Source organism: Asterias rubens, chromosome 20, assembly GCF_902459465.1.
Source record: "Asterias rubens chromosome 20, eAstRub1.3, whole genome shotgun sequence".
Taxonomy (NCBI): domain Eukaryota; kingdom Metazoa; phylum Echinodermata; class Asteroidea; order Forcipulatida; family Asteriidae; genus Asterias; species Asterias rubens.
In genome coordinates, this window is record NC_047081.1 from 8847040 (window position 1) to 8862129 (window position 15090).

General features: G+C 38.7%; 1 protein-coding gene across 5 annotated transcripts in view; it reads right to left on the reverse strand.

The window, feature by feature from the left end:
* Window positions 1–14948, reverse strand: part of LOC117303639 (PH and SEC7 domain-containing protein 2-like) — an 80083-nt gene extending 65135 nt beyond the window's left edge. For 2 of the 5 annotated variants that reach the window (XM_033787866.1, XM_033787864.1), the window contains exon 1: window positions 14789–14948. In XM_033787866.1, coding sequence (XP_033643757.1) covers window positions 14789–14947 — 159 coding nt within the window. In that variant the 5' untranslated portion in view covers window position 14948. Of the gene's footprint in view, window positions 1–150; window positions 572–3591; window positions 3725–9522; window positions 9578–14788 lie in introns of those variants that run through there. The other 3 variants (XM_033787867.1, XM_033787869.1, XM_033787868.1) reach the window with 3 other exon arrangements.
* Window positions 14949–15090: the final 142 nt, after the last annotated feature.

Below are 15090 nucleotides of genomic sequence, written 5' to 3' on the forward strand. Positions count from 1 at the left end.
ATGCAAAGTTGTTTTTTTTCCCTCCTGAAGACGAGCAGAGAATACTGATCGAAAAGTTGAGAGTACACCAGCTCTTTTCAGAGCCAACACTACTCCCAAATATCTCAACTTATTGTTCATTTATATCCAATGATGATACTACAAACGTACGTATCAGTGGAGAACTGTTTCTTGAAATTACAACCATCTGACATCTTGAAGTAAATGTCATCATCAGTAGACAGGCAGAGCCCTTCCCGTCTTCAAGATGCAGTTTATCATCGCAACCTCCTTGATCACGCACATCCCTCGAGTGAGATGGTGGTTCCGATAAGATGGTTAAATGCTTCTCTCCAAGGCTTTGTTCCAAGGCGACGATGCTCCAAAATGAGAATCCTCCTCATGTTTTTTTTCACCGTAACATCTCAAACGTATTCAGTTATGATCCAAGTTTGGACGTCTCCAAAGATAATCTGACTCAAGAAAATGATCCAAAATACCGTAGGTACATCTCGCATAATGCTTATTCCGGGGTTCCTTTTACGTCTAAGCTATGTCTCCATCGAAAGACTGCCAGTAGTGTTGGTTATCGGAGACGGCAGCTTGGCGCTAATGGTAGTTGGGATATATATGATTTGAATTAGGATGATGCGGTTCAGTCGTAATGTGAGGGCTTGTACCTAACGATTGACTACCCTGTATTTGTCCCTGTCTGGCCCCACCGCATCGGTAGATGATGTCAAAGCGCCCTCAGGAGTTTATTTAAATGTAACCGTACCGTCTTCGTCGACGGGGAGTATAACTTCATGGATAATGCAGGAGATTAAAGGAAAAGTCCTACGTAAATAATCAAAACCTGCAGGGCGTTATGAAGATGTTCTGGCTTTCTTCTAATCAAATTTGTTCAAACAACTTTTCAGTGTCAGATGCCGCTGCTGTACGCAAGTTTTATTTTTCTTCACTAATATGATAAATTCATATCTTTGGCACAACACATGTATACGTATTAAGTGTAAATCGGTAAACATTTCTAGATTTTACAATGACCTACGTATGTAATGAGGTCACTGACATTACAGATTTTGACTGAGAACCTTATGCACAATTGCATACAAGGAAAATATATATATATGCAAAACGTGTTCCAGAAACTGTATGACACTGTGCGTGACATTACTCAACTCCCCAGCTCCTGCCCCCTCCCAAAACACTCGAGTATTGTACATGCTCATCCCTATGTCGTACATACATGTACATTATGTCCATATACATATTTAAACACTCAAAGGCTGGTCTTTAAAGGCACTGGACACCTTTGGTAATTGTCAAAGACCAATATTAGGTGTATCCCAACATGCATAAAAAAAACAAAAATATTACAATTTTGATTCAATTGAAAGAAAAACATCCCTTGTTGCACAAATTTGTGTGTTTTTTCCAGACGCCTGAAGACGGTTCAGGCCTTAAGTCTTTCTCAGAGGCTATTGAAATATTTTAATGAGAAATTAACCTCTTTCTCAAAAACTACATTACTTCAGAGGCTGTAATTTCTCACAATATGTTATACCATCAACAGCTCTCCATTGCTCATATACCAAGTTTTTATGCTACATGTGATTTATTTTGGGTAATTACCAGTGTCCAGTGCCTTTAAAAAAAAAACACAGAGAATGTAGTTGAGTTCAAATTAAACCAAGGTAAGTAACCCAACCTAGATTCAAATATTGACAAAATCCTGCCCTAGTTTTTTAAAATGAAAAAGAAAAATAAAGCAAACAGGGACAGAAAATTACCGGATGGAATAGGTCAATTATTATGGTTGTCTATTTATAGCGTCGATATGAAAGCATCGACCATCAGACTAGAGAGAGCGCTTATATTTAAGGTGGCAAGACCATCGAAGAATGGTGGGAATGGTATCGACACTCCAGACACCTTGGTGCATCGTGGGAAGGCAACGCTAAAGATATTACCAACGATGGTATAGATTTTCGTTGCGGCTAGAGTGCTGCGTCGAGGAGTGACTATCATTACTATGCTAAAGGGACGGCGGGGAAAAAACTGTTTAGCTAGGGAGATATGGGTTCCTTTCAAATTTACAATGTCTTCTTTTTATATTATTAAAGGCACTGGACACCATTGGTAATTACTCAAAATAAGTGTTAGAATAAAAAACTTACTTGGTAATGAGCAATGGAGAGCTGTTGATAAAACATTGTAATAAAACATTGTGAGAAATGGCTCCCTCTGAAGTAATATAGTTTTTTGAGAAAGAGGTGTCACTCAAATAATAAAAGACTTCAGGCCTGAAGCCTTTTATGTAAGGCATCCGACACCAGAACACGAGCAGAAAAGGCCTATACTGTCCGAAACGTTTAGCATTCACCTTATTATATTGTATGATTATATTGTTATCGTTGGCAGGGGTCTGGTTTTACACATCTTTTGATGACAGCTTTTATACTTTTGTTTTAACCTTGACAGCCCCTGTACAACTTGTAACTATTGTGTATGTCTAAAGATTTAAAATAAATAAAAAATAAATAAAGAGATTTACACATGGTTGTACCCGCAAGTTTACTATTTATTTATAGTTTCTTCCTACTATGAAGTTTGTGTCATTTTTTGCATCACACACCGGCAATCTCAAAAACTAAGCGCGTATAATAATAATAATAATAATAATATTGAGTTTTTATACAGTGCTTTTTCACTCCCTATGGGTGTCTCAAAGCGCTTCAAGATATTACCCCTGGTCACTGGGCCTTAAATCACTCCTTATACCATCTCAGCTCCCTGGGGAGTATACAGCCTCATGCAACAAATGCGCTACTCGGCTAAATCAATCACAAGAACCATCTCTGCCCTCACAGGTACCCATTTACCCCTGGGTGGAGAGAAGCAATAATAGTTAAGTGTCTTGCTCAGGGACACAAGTGTCACGACCGGGATTCGAACTCACACTCTGCTGAACAGAATCAGCAGAGCTTAAATTCGGAGCTCTTAACCGCTTGGCCACGACACCACACCGCAGGACTTATTGCAACACGATATTTGCGAACAAACAAAACGCATTTCTCACAACATGGTAATTTTACAAAAGAATCTTACATTGTCTTTGCCGACGTTGCCGTACATCTTGTGAGGAGATAACTCAGCCATACATGATTGTCCTTCAATGTCTAGCTTCCACAGACAAGTGTTCACATTCGTATAATGAGCGGAACATACGTTAGTATGCACACTGACATATGGTTCCAAATCATACAGAATACCAAATACACAATTAAACAACAGTTTTGAAAATAAGTCATGTGTTATGTAATCAGGGCAAGGTTTTATCCAGGATTTGGTAAAAGGGTGTTAAACATTGCTGGAAATTTTAAAACTGGGTGTCCAAATTGTGCAATTAGGCCTACAGTACAACATGTAGGGCTTAAATGACAGATAAAACAGGGCATCCAGATTTACCAGACACCCCTCTGGCTAACACTATGAAGTTTGTCGCATTTTTTCCCAAAAACTAAGCGTGAGTTATTGCAATACGATACATGTATATCTAAGAATGAATCAAACACATTTTCACAACATGTTCGTTTCACATAATCTTACATTGTCTTGCCGTACATCTTGTGAGCTGATCACCCGACCATCCTGACATGATTTTTCCGTCAATGTCTTCTCAGTCCCCCAGACAAGTGTTCACATTCCTATATTGAGCGTAACATACGTTTAGTATGCACACGGGCAGTACGTTCACCCTGCTGACATATGGATTGGCATCGATTCTTGCAATGCTCTTAACGCCAGCAGCACATTTTTATATTGTTCTATACCAGTAGTGATTGCATACACTGCACTTTTACCCCCGACTGCTCGCCGGCCGCCTTGCATGCATTAATACGAGCCGACTGCTGCGAATTGTATTATGCGAATACAGGACGGAGGGATTTACAAATCTTGTTATTATAAAAGGAAGATTGATGTTCGGCATCGCATGAAACGTGACACTAATTTCATTTTCTGAAAAACACTTTGGTTACAAAACGACCACGCATTCAAGAATAATAACTATGATGTGCATTCTTTGCATTGTGAAACGCGGTTAAATAAAGTTAATCAATCATAACACATTGTAACTTGCTTGTATTTTTACGTAGTACATTTGCTGCATTTACTGACTATCCAATCGTTGAGAGGTCATTTTTCGACAATGTAACCTTCAAAATGGCTCATTGATGTCGGTACTGCTACACTTAGTGGTTGGATTCTTTATTTTGTATCACATTCGCATTCACATGAAGTACATGTGCCATGTACAAACCAGGTTTTAGTCCACAGATAAATGGCCTTAAAGGGTGTATGTACTTTTTGTAGGACAAAAAACACAATGTCCACAGATTTACACTAAACTTACGCAGTTTGAAGATAATGATAGTGGAAAGCTTCCCTCAAAATATTATGTGCTGAGGTGCTGTAGTTTCTGGAAAATGAGTAAAGCAATGTCATGAAAATAATTTTCGTCTCATGAGACGAAAATTATTTTAACCATTTACAAACGTATTTTCATGTCATTGTTTTACTCATTTCTCAAAAACTACAGCACCTCAGTAAGTAATATTTGAAGGGAAGCTTTCTACTATCATTATCTTCAAACCCTGTAAGTTTAATGTAAATCTAAGGACATTTTGAAAAGGTACCCAAATCCTTTAAGCCAGCTGTACGTAATCACAGCTAGAAAGTGCTTCACACCTCTAGATGGTACGAATATGACTTTCCCATGGCAACCTGGAATTTTATCTTTGAAAGGACAAGGCCATTTTCATTTTTTTTTTCAAAGTGCATTTCCATTTGAAAAAGTCTCTGGAAACTTATGGGTGGTCGGGTTGGTGTAGTTGTATCTTTCCTCGCTGTCCACCACCAGGCTCCTGGTACGAATCTGTATTGGGTACTATATGGATTGGGTTTCCAGTCCCTACCTGACTGCGTTGATTTTCCCAGGAATAAATCTCTGGGGTTTTCCTCCCGCCTCTAAAACTTAAAACTTCCTTATCTTCTCTCCAATCTGGTTCTTGGCTTGTACAGTGATTATGTTTGCTTTTCTGAGAGTCCTTGGCCTTAACAACCGGAATAAATGAAATGACATAAAATGAAACCTTTTGAAAATGCCAAAATACTAGGGACAACAAAAGCCATGTCATCCGTGGCCTCCTCATAACTCCAGGGCCCAATTTCACAGAGGTGCTTAAGCAGAAACTATTAACAATTTTCTGCTTAGCAGAAATTAGCAGGATACCAGTCAGAAACTGTACATGTGACTTGGTAGTTTGGCCGGCAACCTCATTCTGGTAAGCATATTTTGTTGTGCTTAGCTATTTTTTGGTGCTGAAGCAGCTCTGTGAAATTGGGCCACGGTCTTCTGCCATGGGAAACGGTTTAAGCTGTAACCCTATTGAGAACATTGCAGGGACTCCCTCTTATGATCTATGGATTAAGGTTCTCACATAATCTTCAAAGGAAGAAACTTGAATAAAATTCCCCCTCCAGGGAAGAAAAAAAAAAAAAAAGTCTCTAATCTGATGTCTTGGTGGGATTAAAACCCAAATCCTGTAGCTTGGAATCAGCTGCTAATTGGTTGATTAATTACAGGTGATCAGCTCTTTCAATTCACTGTATTTCTTTTTAACGTATGAGGGCGCTTTAAACAGCAAATTTCCTCGCACCACAATTTTGAAAAAAATGGAAGGAGGATTTTTTTTTTTCACAACATGGAAAATGGCCAGCACTCACATTTTTAAAGACAAATTTAAATATTTCCATCTGAGATCATTTAAATGTTTTTTTTGTTTCGTTAAAAGTGAACCACAACATTCATAACAACAATATTTTGGTTTCACTGGTTTCGCTTCACGTAAATTTGGTTCAAAAGTTTGTAAAAAATCTGACAGTGCAATCTTAGTTAGAATATCAGATTTTATTTTTGTTATTCCATCGGTCTGTGTGGATCGTGCCTGCAGGCCAAATTCAGGCTTTCTGTGGCTCTTTTGTAAGCATGCGATCATGTCACAGGTTGCATGGTCTACTGAGCCTTTTTTTCCTTACAGGTAAAAATTTATGAGAAAGAAACTAGTGGAAAGAAACTACAACAAGCATAGATAGAAATTTGCATCAGGGATAAAGAATATTCATTTTGGTTTTACCCATGTACATGTACACCGATTACATAATTTGTGTTAGCACTGTATACTCAGTACGTTCCCGAGCTCTGTGAAGAAAAAAAACCACAGGCATTTTACTTGGGTCTGATTCGAACCCACGACCTTTGGAATGCAATTCTAGAGCAGTGTCTTTACCAACTAGACCCTTACGGGTAAAATGAGTGAGAAAGTAGTGGAAAGAAACTACAAGTATAGATAGAAAACAATTTCAGGATAAGGAATATTAGGCCTATTCATTTTGGTTTTACACATGCACACCGATGTGTCTTAGCACTGTATACTCAGTACATTCCGAAGCTCTGTAAACAAAATCACAGGCATGTTACTCGGGTTGGATTCGAACCCATGACCTTTGCAAATCTAGAGCTACAGTGTAGAGGCAGTTTGAAACTACCTGGTGTGAAAGTTGCTTGCTGAACTGACAATTAGACAATTTCAGATTCGGATCAACACCTGTTCCCTCCCATCCCACCTCCCCCAGTTGCAAAAACAAAAAAGCAAACCCCCTAAAAAAAGAGACTGCACTAGCACGTAATATAGGCAACAGCATGTTAAAGGCACTGGACACATTTGGTAATTGTTAAAGATCAGTATTGATACTTGGTGTATCCTAACATATCCATAAAATAACAACTTTGTGAAAATTTGGGCGCAATTGGTCATCAAAGTTGCAAAAGAATAACAAAAGAAAAACACAAATTTATGTGCTTTCATCGGCCTTGTAACAAAAGGCTTCAGCTGATGTGTTTCATTATTTGAGTGAGAAATTACTGCTTTCTCAAAAACTACGATTCTTCAGCAGGGAGCCATTTCTCACAATGTTATACCATGGAGGAAGGAAGAGAAGGAGCTCGAATGGCTCGCCAAACCGCAGAGTAACAAAAGAAAACCCTGACAGTGCCCCCTGTCTGACCAGTGGAAAAAGATAGGAGACTTCCTGCAGGACGGCCGATTAGTGAGCGCCGTTAGATCTCTTTATACAGAAGGTGTGGTACCGCCACTCTGCACCGTTGCCTTCGTGTAAAGTTGAAATATTGGAGAAAAGAATTGTGAATATACACTTCTTCATTTACCGTTTGTGGTGTTTACATGGAAATATCATAGCATATTTCTACATTTGTTTGCGACTTTCCTGTCACTAGCGGTGGTTCAAAATTCAAAAAGGGTGGTTAGTATTCAATTGTGTTTTTCGTTTTGGAGGGCGAAAGGGTACACAAAATATTAGTTTTTTCTTTATTATATCCATACGACAAACAACGCCATAGTTGCGTGAATAACCAAGTGCGCACGCGAAAACTCACATACGCCAGGTCGCCCATTGTTTGTGTAAGGTATGTGGGTGATTACGAGGTGTCGTTAAACGACCGCTGTACCACAAGTTCGACTTTTGAAGTCCCTTCGTTCGAGCTCCTTCTTTTCCTTCCTCCGTGGTTACACCTTCAACAGCTCTCCATTGCTCATTATCAAGCAAGCTTTTATGTTAACAACTATTTTGAGTAATTTACCAATAGTGTCCGAGTGCTTTCAACTTGGAAGGGGAGGATGTACTGGCGACTGCTGTAAAGGTTAAACATTTTAAAAACTAAAAGGAGGCACTTGATTTGAAGTAGTCATTTCGCATTATACAAAATGAAACCCTACGATCTTGCTGCCAATTAAAGTGCCACATTGAATCATTGATGTGTACCTTTCTATTATGGCCAAATGAAGAAAAAAACAAGTTCAGTGTCCTGCCCTTTTGAAAAAAAAAAAGGTGGGACCTTTTTTTCTTTTCAAATTGCCACAAGACACATTTTTAAAGACAACCCGCTGGGCTCTTTTTAAAACAATTTTGTTCTTCATCTGGGATCATTAAAAAAGTGTATCCTCCTTTAATTCTTATAAAAAAAGATATACAAAAAGGTGGCGGCCTCTAAAAGGAAGCAGGCGGGGACGCGTAACATAATTTTGTATTATTTGGCCTGAAGAGATTCTAGATGTTAACCCCCCTTCCTCACCCACTCTTTGCCCCTACTACTAGTCTGGAAGCTCACACACAGGAAATCAAATTATAATTAAACATGTTGTTTACTTGTTAGGGTAGGGGCTGGTTGACAGGCTAGATTGTGTTAAAATGTACATAAAAACAAAATAATAAATAATAGTTATTAATAATAGTGGCTTCTTGCGTATATAGTGCTCATTTCTGTGCTATAAGTAAACGCTAGAGGTGGTTCAACAATCAGTATTTTCCTGCAAGTTATGTGGGAGTGTCGGACTACGCTTGTAGTATGAAACCTACATGTATACATACGCTCCTTTGATGCTGACCCAGGAACACAGGGGCGAACCCCTTCTCTTTTCGATATTAAGTGCACCTGGTTCTTCTATGTGCGTTACACAACACACGGGACCAACAGCTGTACATCCCATCTGAAGGACGGAGCATGGTTTTGAATTGTCTTTCTTTCATAGGATACACGTGTCATGACCGGGACTCGGACCCACAATCAGCTGATCAGAAACACCATAGTCCAGTGCTCTTATCCACTCGGCCATGACACACCCCATATTTAAATTATATTGACATTTTACAATTCTATCGTATCACTGTTCAAACACTCTACATGCTCGTCACACTCACTAGATTATGTAAGGAATCAAATCATTTTGATTCTTGACCTACATGTAATGGAACTGTGGAATTTGATTGCAGGTTAAGAGCAGGTTTGTTGACAATGTGTAAACAATCGTTTACAATGTCAACAATCAGAGAGCCTTTATCATCCAAGTGAACTATTGCCCGCTGCTCTTCAATTTTCCTAACTGGCATCGTGGTTGTATGTTCCCTGATTCTAAATCAAACATTCCAATCTGTTTAAAATACTCCTGAATACTTATTACTAAACATATACGATTCAGCGCATCTGACATCAATTTAAAACCTGTCTTTGAAAACGCTTTTGTTTTTTACTCAGTTTGTTTTAAACAAGTGTTCAGCAGCTGAAGACACACATGTAATACCAGGCCGGGAATGTCATCATTGAGATGGCAAGGCCAATTTCATTTTGCAGAGGGCACTTTCACTGTTCATTGGAAAGGACCTTTTGTTCAATTTTAGAAGAGGCATCAATGCCTAGACCAGGGTGAGGCAATGGCCTCCATGACCTCTGTATCATTCCAAGGTTGGGGTACACTTTTAAAAGAAAATTTTGTTTTTCAAAAAATCAACAACAAAACTATGTCTGGGCGTATTGTGACAACCAATACTGAAATGAATGGTCCTTAAAAGGGTTAGGATGTTACAAATGCCATCAATTGCTGAGCAAGAAACAACTGTACATACCTTCAGTACCCTTGAAACTGAACAGACTTTTATGCAGTGAGTGTACATTTTACGTGTGTGAACCGGACAATGTCGAGGGCGACGTTGCCATTTCTTACGATGAGTCTTCGGAAAGGTTGAAGCCATGATTCAAACTTGTTCCCGGTGGCGTCCGGCCTCACGATGAAACGTTGTACCAACGTACGCAAGCACGAAACACTGCCCTTCTTGTTGTGGCTTCAATGGGTTAGGCTTGGTATTATTTGCACCAGTACTTTTCAGAACATGCTGAGCAACACAAATTGAAGCGAGATGGAAGACCACCCAAAAAAAATCAGCCCAGGACTCTGCATTGGGACATCCAACCGGTAAACACTAAACCTCGCCTTGCGTGATCACTAACTAAGTCTCTGGCTGAAACATCCTGATCACATTACATCTACAGGAAGTCCGGCTCACAGACGAGATCCCAAAATGGTGTAACATTGCAATCTGACAAACTGGCATGAAACATGTAACTTTCCATTAGCGTGATAAGCAGGTGACACAAACGCTACTCTGACCATAAACTCAAAATGCCAGAAAACTCTGGCTCAACCGCCCACTTCTCTAAATCCGTGTCTCTCAAGATGCTCTCAGTGTAGGCCTAATAGACGACTAAAAGATCAGATGTTACTCCAAGTGTACATGTACTCCTTGGTATTCCATCTAAGATGTCAGAAGTATCTAGAGGAGACTTTACACTGCAGTTCCTTTTGTACTTTAAGATGGTTTTAACAATCAAATCCCTCAACCTCCTCAGTGATGCAAATTACTCCTTCAGCCTCCGATCAAGTTAATAAAAGAGACATTTGTGCATTACTAGTACAAAACCGTTAAACCCAGTTAGATCAAGAGGATTACAAGTGGATCACATCCTCTTATATGGAAGACTAATCACTTGATGAAGAGAATACACACAATAGGTTTTAACCAAGCTTCTTACAAAACCAAGAATTGGTCTTACATTCCATAGATAGGCCTCTAATGAGGGTTAGCCATTTGCAAGAAGATTTGACTGATCGTCCAGTACAATGACTTGCATTTTCTTCCATGCTTAGTTGCAAGATACCGCTTAAATTTGAATTTGTTAGACTTTAGCTGCAGTTGCTACATTGTATGTCAAGATTCAGGACAAGCTTTTTCATAGCTAAAGTTAGAGGCTATGGTGAAAGCCCAGTGCACACAATTCTGAATGGTGCATTATACATACGTAGGTGTACGGCACGATAGAGCTTGAACATACCTGGAGGTTGCTATAGACGATGTGACCTATGTTTACATTCAAACCGCCCTCTGTTGACAAAACACTATATACGTCATGTTTCGCCGGGCACTGAGTTGCGTAGTCATAGTAAGATTGCGTACACTTTCTAGCTGGCTGCCAAAACACAAAGGTTTTGCCCGGCAGTATGCGCGCGAATCATGATATGGTTTTCGTGTGACGTCAGAGGTCACATCGCCTATAGATACAAAAGCTTGTAAACCCCGAACCATGTGACATAGTAACTGTCTATAGTCTAAGGAAGTCATTTGGTAACTTGCATCGGAGCAAGACATTGTACCGAGATATTATTCAAATCTACCTCGAACATGATTTATTAATGAGTCCAATTTAACAGACTGTGCAGTATAAAAACCACATTTTCATTTAAGCACACTAACTTGCTGAGCAGAAAAAAAGGTATTTGCTTAGCAGAAACAGATTACCAGCCAAAATTACATCAAGTTTGCATCACCTCTTTAACTTTGATACAAAATTACGCAATATTTACAAAACTCAAAATCAACACTTTTGAACATGTTGGTAAGACACTGCAAAGCAGGGCTGTATGCTTCGTTTTTGAAAGGGCAAGGGCACCAAGGCATTTTCCTCTTGGTAAAGGGCACCCTATGATGAAATTGAAAATTTGTACTGGAGCATTTCAAGGGCACCAAGGCAATGACCAGGGGACACGGAGGCAATCGCCTTCGTTGCCTCCGTGAAGTATCAGGCCTGGCAAAGGTCGTGGATAAGAATCCCACCTGAGTAATATACCGGTGATTTTGTCCCCACATGACTCAAGAAAGTACTGAGGATGCAGTGCTATCGGTGTAAGGGTAAACACCAACATTAATAATCTTTATCCCCGGTGCAAATTTAACATCTACTAATATTTGAGCGTCTTAAAAAAAAAGGAGAAAAAAAAGGAAGCTTATTCAGTTGAAAACTACAAGAAAACCAGACAGACAGTCTTGCTGTGAGTTTACCGACCCGATACTCAAATCACTGGCCCTGTTCGACCACATCTCTCTTTTTTGCCACGATTTCAAATCAGTAAATATCCACAAATCCCCCCTCACAATTAAACAAACAACTAGAGTATAGAGGCCTTTCATTCCATGTTTGTGTTCCCCATGAAGTGTACTCTGAAGGAGTTTTCAAATAAATTGCTTGGCTGGTTTCATTGGATTCCTACTGTTATAATCGGACTCGAGAACTATTGATCTAGATAATTGATCCACCACATTCAAACACTTCACTCTCCAAGCACTAAATTAAAGTCAACACTTTTCAGATCTCAGCAAGTGGAATGTATTAATGCAGTGAGGAGAGTCTGTGGTACCATATCATATCAAAGAGGCACCAGACTAGAATGTAAATTCAACAAACATCAGCATCAAAGACCAATGTCAACATTAATACTGTACAGCAATTCTATAAAGCTCTTTAGAAAAATGGAAACAAACTTCAATTTCTGTCAGGAGACCCTTGCTGTTTTAAAATACATTTCTAGTAAAATAATTCCAACCGTTGAGAATCCTTTTGACCATTTTGTGTATTTTACAATTATACAGGAACACTTCCTGATGCTGCAAATCAAACCAATTTCCTATTCAAAGGGATAGTACAACTTTGGTAATTACTAAAAATGTCAACAACCAAAAATACCGTACTTGGTAAGAAGCAATGTGTTGATAACATTTTGAGAAACAGTTCTCTTTGAAGGAATGTGGTTTACAAAAAAAAGAGGGATAAAAACATTTCACCATGAGAAAATATATATTTCCAATTATGGATTTTTCTTTCTGCGTGGACATACATGTACCGCTCCAGATTTCCGATGATTTCTCAAAAATGTGACCACCTTTTAAAAATACAATTTTCACAGGTTTGCTTTATCAAAGTTGCGAGAGAATGATGGACGAAAAAACGCTCTTGTCGCACAAGTTGTGTGGTTTCAGATGCTTGATTTCGAGACCTCAAAATCTCAAAATAAATTCTGAGGTCTCAAAATCTCAAAGTGTTTTAGTGAAAAATTACTTCTTTCTCAAAAACTACGTTACTTCAGAGGGAGCTGTTTCTCACAATATTTTATACTATCAACAGGTCTCGATTGCTCGTAACCAAGTAAGTTTTTATGCTAACAATTATTGGACGACCAATTGAGCTCAAAATTTTCACAATGTTTTTTGTATGCATGAGATGTACCACGTGAGAAGACTGGTCTTTGACAATTACCAATAGTGTCCAGTGTCTTTAAGACGCCCCTTATTAGGGGTGTGATAAAGCGCTATGAAAGAACCAAGTTTATTGACCATCCTTGATATACACCGTCGGTCACCTTGGTCAAGTGAAGTGGTTAGAATGCAGAACTTGCAATCACAAGGTTTTGGGTTTGAATCCCCCAGCTAATCGCTGATTTCACAATGAGTAGAATAAATATTGTCCAGTTACTGAATCACAATTTCTTGATTTGCGCAATTCATGGACATAATCATAATGTTATACCAATCTTTGTTTTAGAGAGATTGGCTGTTGCCAGCTTGGTGTTTATATCCCGTTGTGCGAGTTTGCCGAGTTCCCATGACGGGAAGATCATAAAGACAAACCTCAATACGGAGGATCATCTAAACAAACAAACAAACAAACAAACAAACAAACAAACAAACAAACAAAAAAAACAAACAAACAAACAAACAAACAAACAAACAAACAAACAAACAAACAAACAAACAAACAAACAAACAAACAAACAAACAAACAAACAAACAAACAAACAAACAAACAAACAAACAAACAAACAAACAAACAAACAAACAAACACTCTGTGGTACAGCAGTGACCATAACATAAACCAACATGCACACTCATCCAGTGAAGATCTACAAGTACTACAACATGTACTTGGAGGAGCAATTAAAGTCCATTACAGTTAATTGAGGCAGTGTCTTCTTGAACATGGATTGAGTAGGCACTTGTATATTTAATGAATGAGAACGTAGAGGGAGTTCATTAAGACCATGGCGGAAGTACGACTCAGGCTGTCCAAACAAGCAGCTAAAGCTAGGCTTGTTCAGGGTACAAACTCGGGGTAAAACAACACAAGACGGCATGATCCTCCATATTGAGGTTTGTCTTTATGATCTTTGCAATCTTTCATCTTTGCAATCTTGTAGCTCAAAACTTTTGTTTTACTGGACCAGAGAACTTGATACAAGTGCCCGATAAAGATATTATAATAAATTATGATTATTAACACTTTTTAGTTTTAACATTTTCATCTTTGCAATCCGGGGGAAAAGTCAAGGGGTTGAACCCTAGCCTCTCCTATTCCTAGGCTTTTTGGCTTAGAAGAATTCAATATTTCATTTTAACACAATAGAAAAATTATTTTCACAATTTTATTGTAAGTTGTATCCTTCCTTGTCAAGTTTAGTATTTATGCTTTGGGCAATCTTTCATGTAGCTAACCACAAAATGGATCGGCACATCCCAATTAATCTGAAAGTCAAATAAGCCTACTTCTTGTACTCCTTAAGAATTGTATCATCTTTTAAAGATGATGAATTCATGAATACATATAACATAATTTATTTATAATTTATTGTATCCACCGGCCTTCACCTTCGCTCTTCAGTTCAGTTCAGCTCCAGCAAGATCAAATAAACTAAATACAAAAATCATCATATTTTGTACTCGGACGGAGGTCGGAGTCGTATCGTATCAATATCATTTATGATTTATTACATCCTACACAAATTTAAATTAATAATAATACACTGTATACCTAGTCATGATCATGTTTTTATACATGAGATAACCTGCGGGAAAATACAAAAAGACTCACTGGACATCGATTTTCTTTTTTGAGAAATGATTCTGCATGTGTTTGGGGGTCCGCAAGTCAATGCAATGTGCCATTGGCGGTGCACGCCCCCCGGACATTTTTTTAACAGCGAGGTATTCCCCCAAAAATCATCTTACCTGTTCACATCTCGAGGCCGGTGAATTGCTGAGAACGTCACAAATAACTGGGGGGAAACTGGTGCCCTTTCCTCCCATTAATGAGAAGCCGAACCCTCCAGAGAGCGCCCGTTGAAGATGTAATGTTTTCACCCCTTCGCCGTTTGCCATTCCGTCCATGTTTTTGGTATTATTTATCGCTCGACGCTAGTTAGCGCTTTAATCGAATCGTGTACAAAATGCATCAGGCACACAGATTATTTTACCATTAGACCATCGCTGGTTTTCTGTAATTAATTTATACGTGAAATTGGATAGGTACT